The 13,192-nt window shown below is 42.9% G+C and overlaps 1 protein-coding gene across 2 annotated transcripts in view; it reads left to right on the top strand.

The window, feature by feature from the left end:
* Parn (poly(A)-specific ribonuclease) overlaps positions 1–13,192 on the top strand; it is a 125,819-nt gene that overhangs the window by 29,306 nt on the left and 83,321 nt on the right. For both annotated transcript variants that reach the window (XM_034507847.2, XM_034507848.2), the window contains exons 14-18: positions 5,229–5,272; positions 7,298–7,340; positions 8,377–8,452; positions 10,318–10,428; positions 10,996–11,065. In XM_034507847.2, coding sequence (XP_034363738.1) covers positions 5,229–5,272; positions 7,298–7,340; positions 8,377–8,452; positions 10,318–10,428; positions 10,996–11,065 — 344 coding nt within the window. The remainder of the gene's footprint in view (positions 1–5,228; positions 5,273–7,297; positions 7,341–8,376; positions 8,453–10,317; positions 10,429–10,995; positions 11,066–13,192) is intronic.

Genomic DNA, 13,192 nt, shown 5'->3' with positions numbered 1-13,192 from the left:
ATTGCCTGCCTGATGCTGCAGAGGCCAGAAGGGTGATGGACTTCATGAAACTGGAGTTACGAATATTTGTGAGCCACCATATGGGTGCTTGGAATTGAACCTGTGTCCTCTGGAAGATCAGCAAGTGCCATCTCTCTAGCCCCACTTTTTTTTTTTTTTTTTTTTTTTTTAATTGAATCTTCTATGTAGCCCTGACTGCCTTTGAACACCTAGGTTCAAGTGCTCAGATTACAACATGCTCTTCCTTTCCTGGCTCAGTCCTACTTTAAATTGCTGTGAGTCTGGACTCATCATTTGTTGCTTGTAAGTTTCAGCTTGTAAGATTTGGTTCTCTTGACGTTTGCTAGGTCATGTTGCCCCATCAGCCCCTGACAGTCTTTTGGAGGAGAGCAGTATGCCCACTTCCACGACAACCCATCCATCATTCTCTAGGATGCAAGAATTCCGGCGAAAGTGGAATTTGCATTTTGTGTCTACAGACCAGCTCATGGTTGTTTTCAGTCATTCATGTCTTACTAGCCATGGAGACCAAAGGAGCAAGGGTTAGGGTTAGGGTTAGGGTTACTGATGATGCAGTTACCATAAGGACTGAGGGAGCATATTTAATATTGTGTTTCTGGTGGGTTTTTTTTTGTTTTGTTTTGTTTTTTGTTTTTTGTGGTTTTTTTTTTTTTTGTTTTTTGTTTTTTTGAGACAGGGTTTCTCTTTGTAGTCCTGGCTGTCCTGGAACTCACTCTGTAAACCAGGCTGGCCTCGAACTCAGAAATCCGCCTGCCTCTGCCTCTGCGCCACCACCGCCCGGCAACTTCTGGTGTTCTTATTAGCAAACAGAGACAGGCACATGGGAGGCATTAAGTATTGATTTTATAAATAAGTGTCTTCTGACTCCTGCTTTTGTAATCCTCTGATGTGTGGCTCTCTTCACATCACTGACCCTACTTAAGATCCTCAGGTAATCCCACATTCCTTATTTCTGCATCTGGCTGACTCTTTGTGGGCCTGTCCAGTTGTATCTGACTGTGCTCCAGTCTCTATGAGATTCCATGTTCCCAGGCAAGCTGATGTGTGCTCTGGCTGGCCTGGGTTTGGGTACTTGCTTGATTCTGCCTGCTTTCCTTTAGCCTTGCTCCGTGTTCTCAGGCTACATCTCCACTTAAACCTTTCCCACCATGCAGTTCTTCCCTGTTTGCTGCCGTGCTAGACCCTTCAGTGCCCAATCCTCCAGGGCTTTGGGGCTTCCCGGTGCCTAAATTTTGTTCTGTTTTATGTGGCACAGCCCCTTCTCCTAGGTGATAGATCTGAGGAGGATTGACTTCACCTTGTGTGTAAGTGCTCAGAAGATGTGAACTTGAATGAAGCCAGTCCAGTTCAAATTCTACCAGTGTCTTAGTCAGGGTTTCTATTCCTGCACAAACATCATGACTAAGGAACAAGTTGGGGAGGAAAGGGTTTACTCAGCTTAAACTTCCACATTGCTGTTCATCACCAAAGGAAGTCAGGACTGGAACTCAGGCAGGTCAGAAAGCAGGAGCTGATGCAGAGGCCATGGAGGGATGCTGCTTACTAGTTTGCTTCCCCTGCCTTGCTCAGCTTTCTTTCATAGTGAACCCTTGAGTACCAGCCCATAATTGGCCTTCCCCCCTTGATCACTAATTGAGAAAATCCCTTATAGCTAGATCTTATGGAAACATTTCCTTAAGTGAGGCACCTTTCTCTGTGCTAACTCCAGCTTGTGTCAAGTTGACACACAAAACCAGCCAGTACAACCAGAAAGCAGGTGATTACAGTTTTATCTCATTAAGGTGCCAAGGTGATTTAGCATGTGTACACGAACACACACATGTCTTTTCATCCCCTGCATTATCAGAAACAAAGAAAAAATGGTCCTTTTGTTTAGCTATGGAAAAAAAAAGGTGAGACTAGGAGACAATCTGTTGAAGATGGTAGAATAATTACAATTCCTGCCACCAAATTTAAGTTAAAAAACATTTATTTTATTTTTGTGTATGGGTGTTATCTTAGGGTTTTTGATTAAACACTATGACCAAAAAGCAAATTGTGGATAAAAGGGTTTATTTGACTTACATTTCCATATTGATGTTCATTATGGAAGGAAGTCAGGATAGGAACTCAAATAGGGCAGGAACCTGGAGGCTGGAGCTGATGTAAAGGCCATGGATGGTGGGTGGATACTGCTTACTGGCTTGCTCAGCCTTCTTTTTTATAACAAATCCAGGGCCACCAGCCCAGGCATGGAACCACCCACAATGGGGTGAGCTCCCCTCCATCAATTACTACTTAAGAAAATGAGTGTAGGGAGGCATTTTCTCAATTGAGGTTTCCTCCTTTCAGATAACTCTAGTTTGTATGACAAGTTGACATAAGGCTAGCCAGCACAGTCTTACCTGTTCTATTGCTGTAAAGAGAAACTATACCAAAGAATCTCTTAGAAAATAAAGTATTTAATTTGGGGCTTGCTTACAGTTCTAGAGTGTGAGTCCATGATCACCATGGTGAGAAGAAAGCAGGCATGGCCTTGGAGCAGTAGCTGAGAGCTTTGTATCCTGGTCTTCAGGCAGCAGGCAGAGGGGCAGGGCTGGAATGGGCTTTTGCAACCCCAAACCCCAGTAACACATCTTTTCAACAAGGCTTCACCTAATCTTCTCAAACAGTTCTGCTAACTGTGGACCAAGCTTTCAAACATATGAGCCTATGGGGGTTATTTATATTCAAACCACAACAGGCTGCTTACATGTCTGTGCACCACTTGAATGCCTAGTACCAGTGGAAGCCAGAAGAGGGCATTCGGTCCCCTGAGACTAGAGTTATAAACAGTTCAGAGCTGCCATGTGGGTTCTGGGAATTGAACCCCAGTCTTCTGGAAGAACAGCCAGTGTTCTTAACTGAACCATCTCTCCAGACACTGGCACCATATTTTACAAATGTCAGTGTAAAGCTAGTCAGTGGCTTATCTAGAATCCACAATTCCTACTACAAGATGGAAGGTGGAGACAGAAAAATCCTTGGAAGCCTATGGGTGAGGCAGCCTGACATATGGTGAACAACAAGAGACCCTGGCTCAAACATGTTCGAAGGAGAAGCCTGACATTAGAAAATTTCTTTTACACATGCACTGTGGCAGGCTTATGCTCAATGTATATATACACATTATGTGCACAGATAAACCAAGATGAAAATAGAAAGAAACTGTGTCTTGTTATTTAGTGGTGAGTTTCTTATGGGACCTCCTGCTACTTGAGCATGACCTTGTAGGTGTTAGTCCAGTATTCTTTGTTACTCCTGGAGGTGGCCATAATTCTACTTTCCTCTTGTTTGTAAAACTTCTTAGTGGTATTGAAAGGTTAACGACAGACATTAGGGCATTTTTTTGGTTTAACGTAGCCTTAGACCCTTGTTCATATATTGTCCATTGATTCAACAACAGCCATTGAGAAGCTGATGTGTATTTCAAGCTAAATACAGTCTGTGTTTAGAGGCTTGAAAAGCTAATTGTAAATGCAGCTTGCTGTGAAGCATGAGTTTACTAAGGGTCAGGAGTGTCACTACCCAGGGTAGCATGGCGATTATGTATTTAAATGTGCTAATTCAAAACTAAAGGACTCTCATTTTTGCCCTAGAATTCCTGATCAAAATAAACCTGTAAAATGAATAGTCTAATTTAGGTACTTACTGTTTGTTAAAAGTAACTTTTATTCACCTGATTTAGGTGTTCTCTCAGATATAATGCTCCTAGCCTAGGCCTACTCTTGGAAGCTTCTAACCTCTGAACAATCTTATCTAGACCTAGAATGTTTTCACCCTCTGAAATTTACTGCTGAGTAAGCTCACCCTTCCTAGTTCTTTCTGAATTCTGGCTAGCTGATTCAACTAAGTTCTTCTGGCTCAAACTCTCTCCAAACTGACTGATTCAATCTGGCTTCTCTCCTGGCCTCTCCTGCATTGCTCTGCTTGGCCTCAAACTAACTCTGGCAATCTGTTCTACTCTTCTGGCTCCTTCTTATTCTTTGGCTTGATCTGTCTTTACCTGTGTCTAGCTTGTTCTCTCTCTGCAACCTGCTTCTTTATAACTGCCCCTTAAGTAGCTTCCCTTTCCTCTCTTCTCTTGAGAGTTGGGCAGATCCTATTCTGTCAGATCTTTCTCTGATTCATCACTTGTCTGCCACTCAGTTAGATATCACTTTCAGTGGATACTTCTACAAATAACTACCTTCATTATTGGAGTTAAAGGTGTATACTAAGGGTGTGTGTGTGTGTGTTCCAGCCAGAGGGGTTAAAGGTGTGTGCTAAGGGCTGAGCCACACCACAACTACAAATATGTTTTTCTGGTAAACAACACAATCTTGGTTCACAGTATGCTCAGATATCCTCCAACAGCTGTTAGTGCCACGTTAGCAATTTACTGAGTACTCAGGCAGGAGTCATACACATGTTCCAGAGTCTCTGTTTTTATGGCCATTTTAATTAACAACCAGAAATAGGCTCAGAGATGTAAGCTGCTTTACAGTGTGTCCATTCCCATTGACTGTAGTGATACCACTTAGTGTCACTGTTAGCATAAGTCTGTGAAGTGGAGCACAGTCTGTCAGCTAACACTGAACTCCCTGGGGTGCAGTCACTCAGGTCAGTAGTACTTTACATGTGATGGAATCACTTTCTCATAAGTTCAGCTGTAGAATCTTTTGGTTATGATATTACTTATCCAGGCCACATAGTTCTCAGGGTGTGAGAACTGGGAGATATTCCTAAATTTATTATTTATTTAATTTTCATTACATTAAAACTTTTAATTTTGTCTATTGTCTGTGTGTTATATGTGTTGCCAAGGTGAGCCTGTGGAGGTCAGAACACAACTGTGGGAGTTGGTTCTCTCCTGCCATGTGGCTCTCATTGATTAGGGGGTCAGAGTAGGGCATCCAGTGCCTGGAACTAGATATAGGTGGTTTTGAGCCACCATGTGGGTGCTGGGAATCTACCCTGGGTCATCTGCAAGAGCAACAACACTCTTAACTCCTGAGTCATCTCTCCAGCTTCTAAGAAATATTTCTTAATTACATGTGGATCTTACCGTTTAGCTTGAGGCCCATGTGAGGCATGACAGTTAGTTAGTATTTGAGCAGGTAGCTGAGAACTGGAGCTGCTCTTGTGTGTTTTTAGCAGTGCTGTGGTCTGCTAGGGAAACAGTAACAGGTCATCTTCTTGCTTTTCAGGACCTGAATGAGTTTAAGGAGATGACAACATGTGTCTTCCCCAGGTAAGCCTTCTTCAAGAGCCCTGACATTTGAGACACTCAGTGAGGCTTATGCAGCACAAGTAGTCAGTTCTGCACACTGGGAAGGGATCATCTAATGGATACAACGTCCCCAGCTTTGCCACAGCTGATTGTTTAAGTTTATGAATAGTTTCATCATCCCACTAAATATCAGATTCTATCTTAGAGTGAAAGTAGAAAAGAGTTGATGGCTCCCTTTTGTCTCTCCTGCAACCTGCTGTCTGAAGGATTGGTGAAGGGTCCTGTCAGAGTTCTGGCCATTCACATGTGTGGGATGTACCTATTGAATTGTTGATGTGTCTCAACTGACAGTGCTGTCTCCCCAGTTAAGAACTAGAGGCTACAGGCATTCCCCATCCTCACTCCTGCTGTCCAGCATCTGCTTCTCCCTCTCTGGGTAGCCAGGCCCATTGACTACCCAGCTAGACTGGAGGGAAGGAGGGTGCACACAGGCAGAATCTTGGTTAGTGGTGAGTGTGAGGTAAAGAACACACACATCTGAGAGCAGCTTCAGAGAACTGGTTCAGTTTATTGGGGGGAACAAAGGCTATTTAAACCTTTGTAGGGGATATTGGGGTGAGTGTACATTATTGGCAGGGGTCAGGGTGCTGGGGTTGCCTCATTTGCATGAGGAGGAATTCTAGGTGCTGCTGGACTTGACCTTTTAAGGGGAAAGGAAGTTTAACCTGACCACTGCCTACATGACCTCCTCTGGGGAGGCAAGGGTCCAGACAGACAACAATGTGCACCAGGACATGCAGACCTGGAGCCTGAGGAGAGCAATCCTACTCCTGCCCATTGTCCCCATTCTTGCTCCAGGCCTGCTCCTTCTGATCCCATGGCTCCCTGGCCCCACACACTTTCTTTCATCAGTGCCAGTACTATTAGTGTTTTCCACAGTCAGCATTGTATTGCATGGTAGTTTGACTATGCCGTGTGTCTCAACCACATGTAAAATTCGTGGAGCTTATACAGTAAGACAGTGTGTCTTTTGAAGAAGTGCAAGTTAGGGTAGCTATTGCTGCCATAGCCATAATGTTTACATTTATGTGGAACTAGATTCAGATAGAGAGAATCTGTACATGTCATTCTCTTCCCTAGTATTTCTGGTCCCTGTAGTAGAGTAGTTAAGTGTTCTTCTTTTTCTCATTGCTGTGATGTAATACCTGACAAAATCAGATGGCACATGGTCTGAGGGTACAGTCTGTCAGAATGGGAAAGGGATGGTGGGGTTTGTGGAGTCAAGCACTCCTTTCAAGAACAGATCAGGAAGCAGAGAAAGGACTTACCTGCCTTCCTTTTCTATTTTACCCACTCAGTGGGGGTAGTGCTACCTGCTCTCTAGCTGGGTCTTCCTTCCTCAGTTAAACCTCTGGAAACTTCCTCAAAGGCTGACATGGAGGTGTGCTTGTAGGTCATTCCAAATCCAGTCAGTGTTGACAGGGGAGCTTATCTGGCACTGTAAGAAATAGTAGCAGGAAACTTCCCGGTGCAGATTTTGGCTCCTGTAAGAGTTCAAACCCAGTGGTAGCAGTGGGCAGTGGCACTTTGACAAGGGTGGGTCCTATAGAAAGTAAATGGGGAGTGTTTGCCTCACTTTCAAGATGGATGCTAGCCTCATTCCTTGGTAGCAGTGAGCAGTGGCACTTTGACAAGGGTGGGTCCCATAGAAAGTAAAATGGGGAGTGTTTGCCTCACTTTCAAGGTGGATGCTAGCCTCATTCCTCAAGTACAGGTATGGAACCTGTTCCTCTGGCTCAGTTTGGACGTATACAACACTTTGGTGAGTGAAGAAAGCCAGCAGATGGGACTCTGTCCTCAGCTCATCAACCAGGTTGCCACTCAGTTCACACTGACCACTGTGTCTATTTCATCTGTCCACTTCATTGTGTTTTAGGAAAGTGTTTTATTTATGAAATATCTTAAGTACTTTTATATTTTAACAAAGTACACTTTCAATATTGATACATATTTTACTTACCTTATTAAAATGCATTTTGTTTCCAGACTCTTGGATACGAAGTTGATGGCCAGCACACAGCCTTTTAAGGTATTATTTAAATCTGAACTATCACTTATAAGATATAATTTGAAATTTCTGTTTGTGTGAGACAGACTCTTGGTATGCCCAGGCAAGCCTTGAACTCATTCTGTAGCTGATAGTAGTAACCTTGAATGCCTGATCCCACTGCCTTTGCTTCCTGTGTGCTGGGATGCAAGTGTATGTCGTCATGTCCAGCTCTCTTTGAAATCTTTTGCACTACCACAAATAGCTTTGGAATTCTGATTTAAATATTATTTCAAACACATCAGAAAATTAGAAAGGAAGAAGAGAGAAATTGGAAAAGAACAGAAATAATATAAAAATGTGAAGTTATCTTTATTTTTCCTGTTTTTGAACGTAAGACATTCCCACCACCCAACCCCCCAGGTTTCTCTGTATAACTGCCCTGGCTGTCCTTGAACTTGCTTTGTAGACCAGCCTGGCCTCAAATTCAGAGATCCACTTGTCTCTGCCTCCCAAGTGCTGGGATTAAAGGCATGCGCCACCCTGCCCGGCAATATATTACATTCTTGTCAAGGACTTTCTGAAGCCTCCTGAACAGTGCACTAGGACAGTGCTTTCCAGTTCTGTGTCTCTACCAGCAATCCTGGAAGTTAAGGACTGCCTGTAGCCTTTCCGCAGTGCTTGTCAAAGTGCTGTCGTCCCCCAAGCCCTCAGCAAACATGGAAGTTTGTTTTTCTCCTCTGCCACAGTTTTTTTCACAGCTTTGATTTTGAAATGAGGTTGGCTTTAAACTCTTCATCCTGCTGCCTCAGCCTCCCAGGTAGTGGGATTCCAGCTGAGCACAGGACTGCCTGAGTGTGTAGGGTTTACACTGTAAGTCTTTCCACGTCATCATATCTTTCCGTAGTGAACCTTGAACTTGCTCCTTTCACAGATGTATTCTAATGGCTTCTATTCTTCTAAGAGACACAAGAGGGCAGCATGGGATGCTTTTTTCCATCTGTATACCCTAAATTGGCTCTCCCTAATCTCCTGCTCTGAGATGAAATGTTCTAATTCTCCACCTCTTGCTTTTCAGGATATCATTAACAACACATCCCTTGCAGAGTTGGAAAAGCGGTTGAAAGAGACACCTTTTGACCCTCCTAAAGTCGGTAAGAATATTGAACCTGAAAACCATCAAACTTTGGAAATTACTAATGTGTTCCGTAGAAAAGAATGTGAAATGTCTTGGGAATGGTAATGTGCTATTTGTGGACTTTGGCTAGGTTAACTTTCAGGCCCTTGCTGGATGGCTGCTTTTTGAATAAAGATGGTATTCTCGTTCCACGTCTAGCTATATCCACATCATGTTAAGAGAGTTGGGTAGCCATTCACTGTGACGTTTAGCAATTAAAGTTTTAAGGCATTTATTTCCTAATGCTTGGAATTCCCCCAAAATTTGATACATCCTTTTATCAGGTGCATTGTTTGAACAGAGACAGTCTGACTGATCATTGGAGATGCAATAGAAATATATTTTAGGTCTCAGAAAACCCAAGAACTGGGTGTGCTGCCGAGATGAGAGCACACCTCTGTGTCCTCTGAGCTAAACGATATCACTGAGGAAAGCCAGCGGGCAGGAGGAACACTTGGTATCATATGAATTGTGTGGTATGTGTGGCCCCACCCCTGTGTTTTGGGGCTTTGTATCCTTGGTCCTGATACCCACATTGTGCTGCTGACCTGCAGTTATCCTTCCATTGGTTGTGGCCAGAGACACTGATCGCAGTGGTCCAGAAGTTGGTGATGGAGGGTAGTAGGGTGGACAGGGCCATAGGCATTTGCTTCCCTTCTGAGTAATAGTCCAAGAATCCAATTACAATGTGAGCTAGGTAGAGGAACAGAAACCCATGCCCTGTGTGTAACTGTGTGATGGGATAATTGTTCTGGGGAATTGAGCGTCAGCAGGTGGTGTCTAGATCTTATTTAAGCACTGCAGTGTTAAAGGGCTTTCTTTCTTAGCAAGTGTCAAGCCCAATATTTAGTTTGGAGGAAATTAAAGAATTCTTACATAAAAAGCATAAATGGTTCCAACCATTCCATCAATAGTTTTCATTCTTGCTTCTGATGAGGCAGTGGCCTTTTCATTTCCAACTTGATTCTAGGAAATAATTACTTATGAGTAAGAGCTGTATCCTGTCCTATAATTTTCATATTTCTTTGGTACAGAATCTTACATTCACTCAGCACCTGTATGTATCAGTGTGACTAAGAATCATCTTATACATGGTTTTGTAGTGCAGTGGCCCCCTGGGCTAAGGGCAGCATTACTGCAAGCTCTGCTCTATTTTGGGGTTGAGTGTGCTTTTGTCTGTATAAATTGCTAAGTTTGGAATAGCCAGGGGCCCTGCTGCATTTAGTTGGACTTGCTTGTTTTGTGGGGGTTATTTGGGATACTCATGGGTGATGGCTATGAGCATGTGGCATGTTCCAGGTGCTAGGTGAGAACTTACGAAACACCTTGCCATATGTAACCCCCCAAAGCCTTACAAGGGAAGGTAGATTATCATCTTATTTTTAGAAAACTGGGGGGTGGGGGAGCTTAGGGGTGCAGTGTTTTGTCCAGGGTCACGTTTGTGTGGGTGACAGAGGAGAGGTTGAGAGACACCACGTGACCTCTCAGTCTTGTGGGTTTGTTATTAGTTCACTTTGTTTACAGAGTCTTACTTTGTAGCCGAGGATGGACTAGAACTATTTAGCATAAGCTGGCCTAAAACTCGCTGTAGTTCTTTTGCCTCAGCTTTCCAAGTACGTCGATTGCAGGTGTGACCACTGTACCCAGTTCGGAGTCCTGTTCAACCTCTGCTTTGTCCTACATTTATGATGGAATAGCAAATAGGAATTTTCACAGGATGTGAAACATAGATTGCAAATGGCTCCCGTCACTGTGGCTGCGGAGGCCTAGAGCTGACTCTTGGTAAGGAAGCTGAGGCCACTTTTTTTGGTCTGAACTGATTGCTGCTTTTTTTCTCTTTAGAAAGTGCAGAAGGCTTTCCAAGCTATGACACAGCATCTGAGCAGCTTCACGAGGCAGGGTATGATGCCTACATCACAGGACTCTGCTTCATCTCCATGGCTAATTACTTAGGTACTTGAGATATATGTTTCTGTTGAATAGAGTGGGTCTCTCCTGTTAGCTTAGCCTGCTGTGATGAATTACCAAAGACCAGGCTTAGATAACAGACCCGAGTTTCTCATGATGCAGGAGACTTGGAAGCCCAGGATTGAGGTACCCATACCTGGACACCAGCTTTCCAACAGTTGTCATTTACGTATCCTCACACTGTAGAGTGTTAGAGGAGGAAGCACCCATGTTTCTTGTGAAGGAACCAGTTACCCTACTTGACCCCCAAATAGCTCATTTATGAATATCATTGTTTGGAATTTGGCTTCCATGTGGGAGTGGGGAAGAAATGGCAACCTGCATCACCACCATGGTCCTGGGGTCTGGCCATCCATATAAAAATAGAAGGGTGTTGAGAGGGGAGTTAGAAGAGTTGAGGCAGGGACACTCTGGAAGGGTACAGCTGACACTGCCTGTTGTAAGTTGTGTGGACCTTCAAGAGTACCATTTCCCCTCACTGAATGTACCACAGTATGTCTGAGCTGCACTTTGACCATGTGCTGTGTATAATTCCCTGCTTCTCTTCACTAGGTTCTTTACTCAGTCCACCAAAAATGTGTGTGTCCGCCAGATCAAAGCTCATTGAACCCTTTTTTAACAAGTAAGTAATCAGAGGGTTGCAACCTGGCTCTCACACTATGGACAAGATGCATATCTTGGGGGACAGGGATTTTTTTGAAAATAGAAATTAACTTTTCAGAAAGAAAGCATTGCTGATGGCATATGTCTTTTCAAAAAAAAAAGTGGTTTTGGCATTTAAATTACTTTCAAGGGATGTTTTAGTTAAATCTACTTCCTATTGAACTTTACATATGACATTATTATTTATTTGTATTTGCCTTATTAACTGATTATATGTTATTTCTAAGGAGATGTTAGATAAATGGTGGTATGCTGATCTAGGAAGCCATGCTTTAATTGCATGCCATTGCCTCTCTGTTTACCTCTTTTTCCTTTTGTGGTGTGCCGGGGATTGAGCCATGATCTCATGCATGCTAGTGTTCTTCTGTAATCTCATCTAATGAGGGAAAAACTTGTTCCTTCGATTTCTGAAGAAGTCTTAAGTTCAGAGCAGTTTTCAAAAATCTCAAAGATTGTTATTTCAAACTGTGACTTGTGCCTGCTTGGCAAGGTTGTGGCTAAAGTTCTGGATGTGATGCTTAGGCAGCTATGTCTGGCTCAGTGCCACAGCCCTCAACCTTGGCCTCTGCCTCTCCAATAGAGTTGATATTAGATTGTGTGTGAGCCAGACAGAATGAGGCAGGCACATCTATCCTGGTAAGAAGCCACTATTTCAGGGTTGGAAGTTTCATCATTTCTGTAGGTCATATGCAGCAGTTACATTGTATCATGGCTTTACAGGGGAGGATATTGGTTCCTTAGGGTGTCTGTATTAACTATAGTTCCAAAGTTCTCTACTTAGTATGGTATAGTGACAGCTGCTACTTCCAAATGAAGATTCTTACAGGCTCTGGATATTGGTATTCCCTGAGTTAGTGAGTTTTATTGTGAATTATAGTGTGGCTTCCTTTATTTTCTTTTTTTCTCACTAGTTTTTCCTATCATTATTAATTTTATCTGTGAGTGTTTTACCTCCCTACGTTTCTGTACATCATGTGTGCTTCTGGTACCTTTAGAGACTGGAAGAAGGAGTTATATCCTCTGTAACTGGAATTTGTAACTGGAGCTACAAATAGTTGTGAGCTGCCATGTAGGCGCTGGGATCTGAACCTGAGTCCGCTGGAAAAGCTGCCCGTTCTCTTAACCACTCAGTAGTGGTCTCTCCAGTACTTCTTTCTTCTATTTTTGTTGGTATTTTATCTGGAAATTCAGAGGAAATACGTATGCTATTGATAACCTTTTCACAAGAGAGCTATGTAATAGTGTGGTGTTTATTGGAAATTAAGTTGAAGTTTTTGCATGGAAAGTAAGTTTTGCTAACACACAAAGGCATTTGTGTCTGTGGTGTCTGGCCATTCATTCAAAGTGGGAACAAAAGAGTGAAAAATCATTTTTTTAGTGTTTACCTCCTATTTTAGAGCAGTGTTTATCTTTGTAATTCTTCTTAAATCTGTGTCATAGACTATGGAAGCCACTGGTGCCAATACGTCTGATTGACGTTTCTAGCGTCCCTTACATTTTTATGGACATGGTATTACATTGTCTGTTCAACAGTATTTTTCAAATTTAAATGTTTAGTTCCTGCAAATATTTGAAGCAGACGTTCTCTCTGTACTCCATCTAAGTCCTTACAGCATCTGGTGTGGTGGAGGTTAGAGGATGGCTGCATCTACCTGCTGAGCCTCACATATCCCCAACAGAGCAGAAAGCCTGATCAAGAGCTTCTCTGCAGGAGTGCACTCCAGGTGCTATACAGCAGTCTCATTCCAGGACTTCAGGCCTCTAATCCCAGTACTCAGAAGACTAGTCTGAGACCAGCTCTGCACCATACAGTGAGTTCTAGGCCCACCTAAGCTACAGTGTGAAACCATCTCCACCAAAACTATAAGGCTTCATTTAACATGAGAACATCTGTCCATTTAGGGTTTTTCTTTTTGAGGAGCTAAAGTCTAACTAAATACATACCTAAAATAGTTGGCTAGGGGATAAGATCAGGAACCCTTCTATGGTTTTCACTAAGAAATTTACTTTTGGACTATTTTTTTCTTATTTGTAAAAGAAAGATGTTTTTTACCTTTGAAGAGAAAATACTGTGGTTTTCCTACTA

This window comes from Arvicanthis niloticus, chromosome 6, assembly GCF_011762505.2.
Source record: "Arvicanthis niloticus isolate mArvNil1 chromosome 6, mArvNil1.pat.X, whole genome shotgun sequence".
Classification (NCBI taxonomy): domain Eukaryota; kingdom Metazoa; phylum Chordata; class Mammalia; order Rodentia; family Muridae; genus Arvicanthis; species Arvicanthis niloticus.
This window is presented reverse-complemented; position numbering and strand designations above follow the sequence as displayed.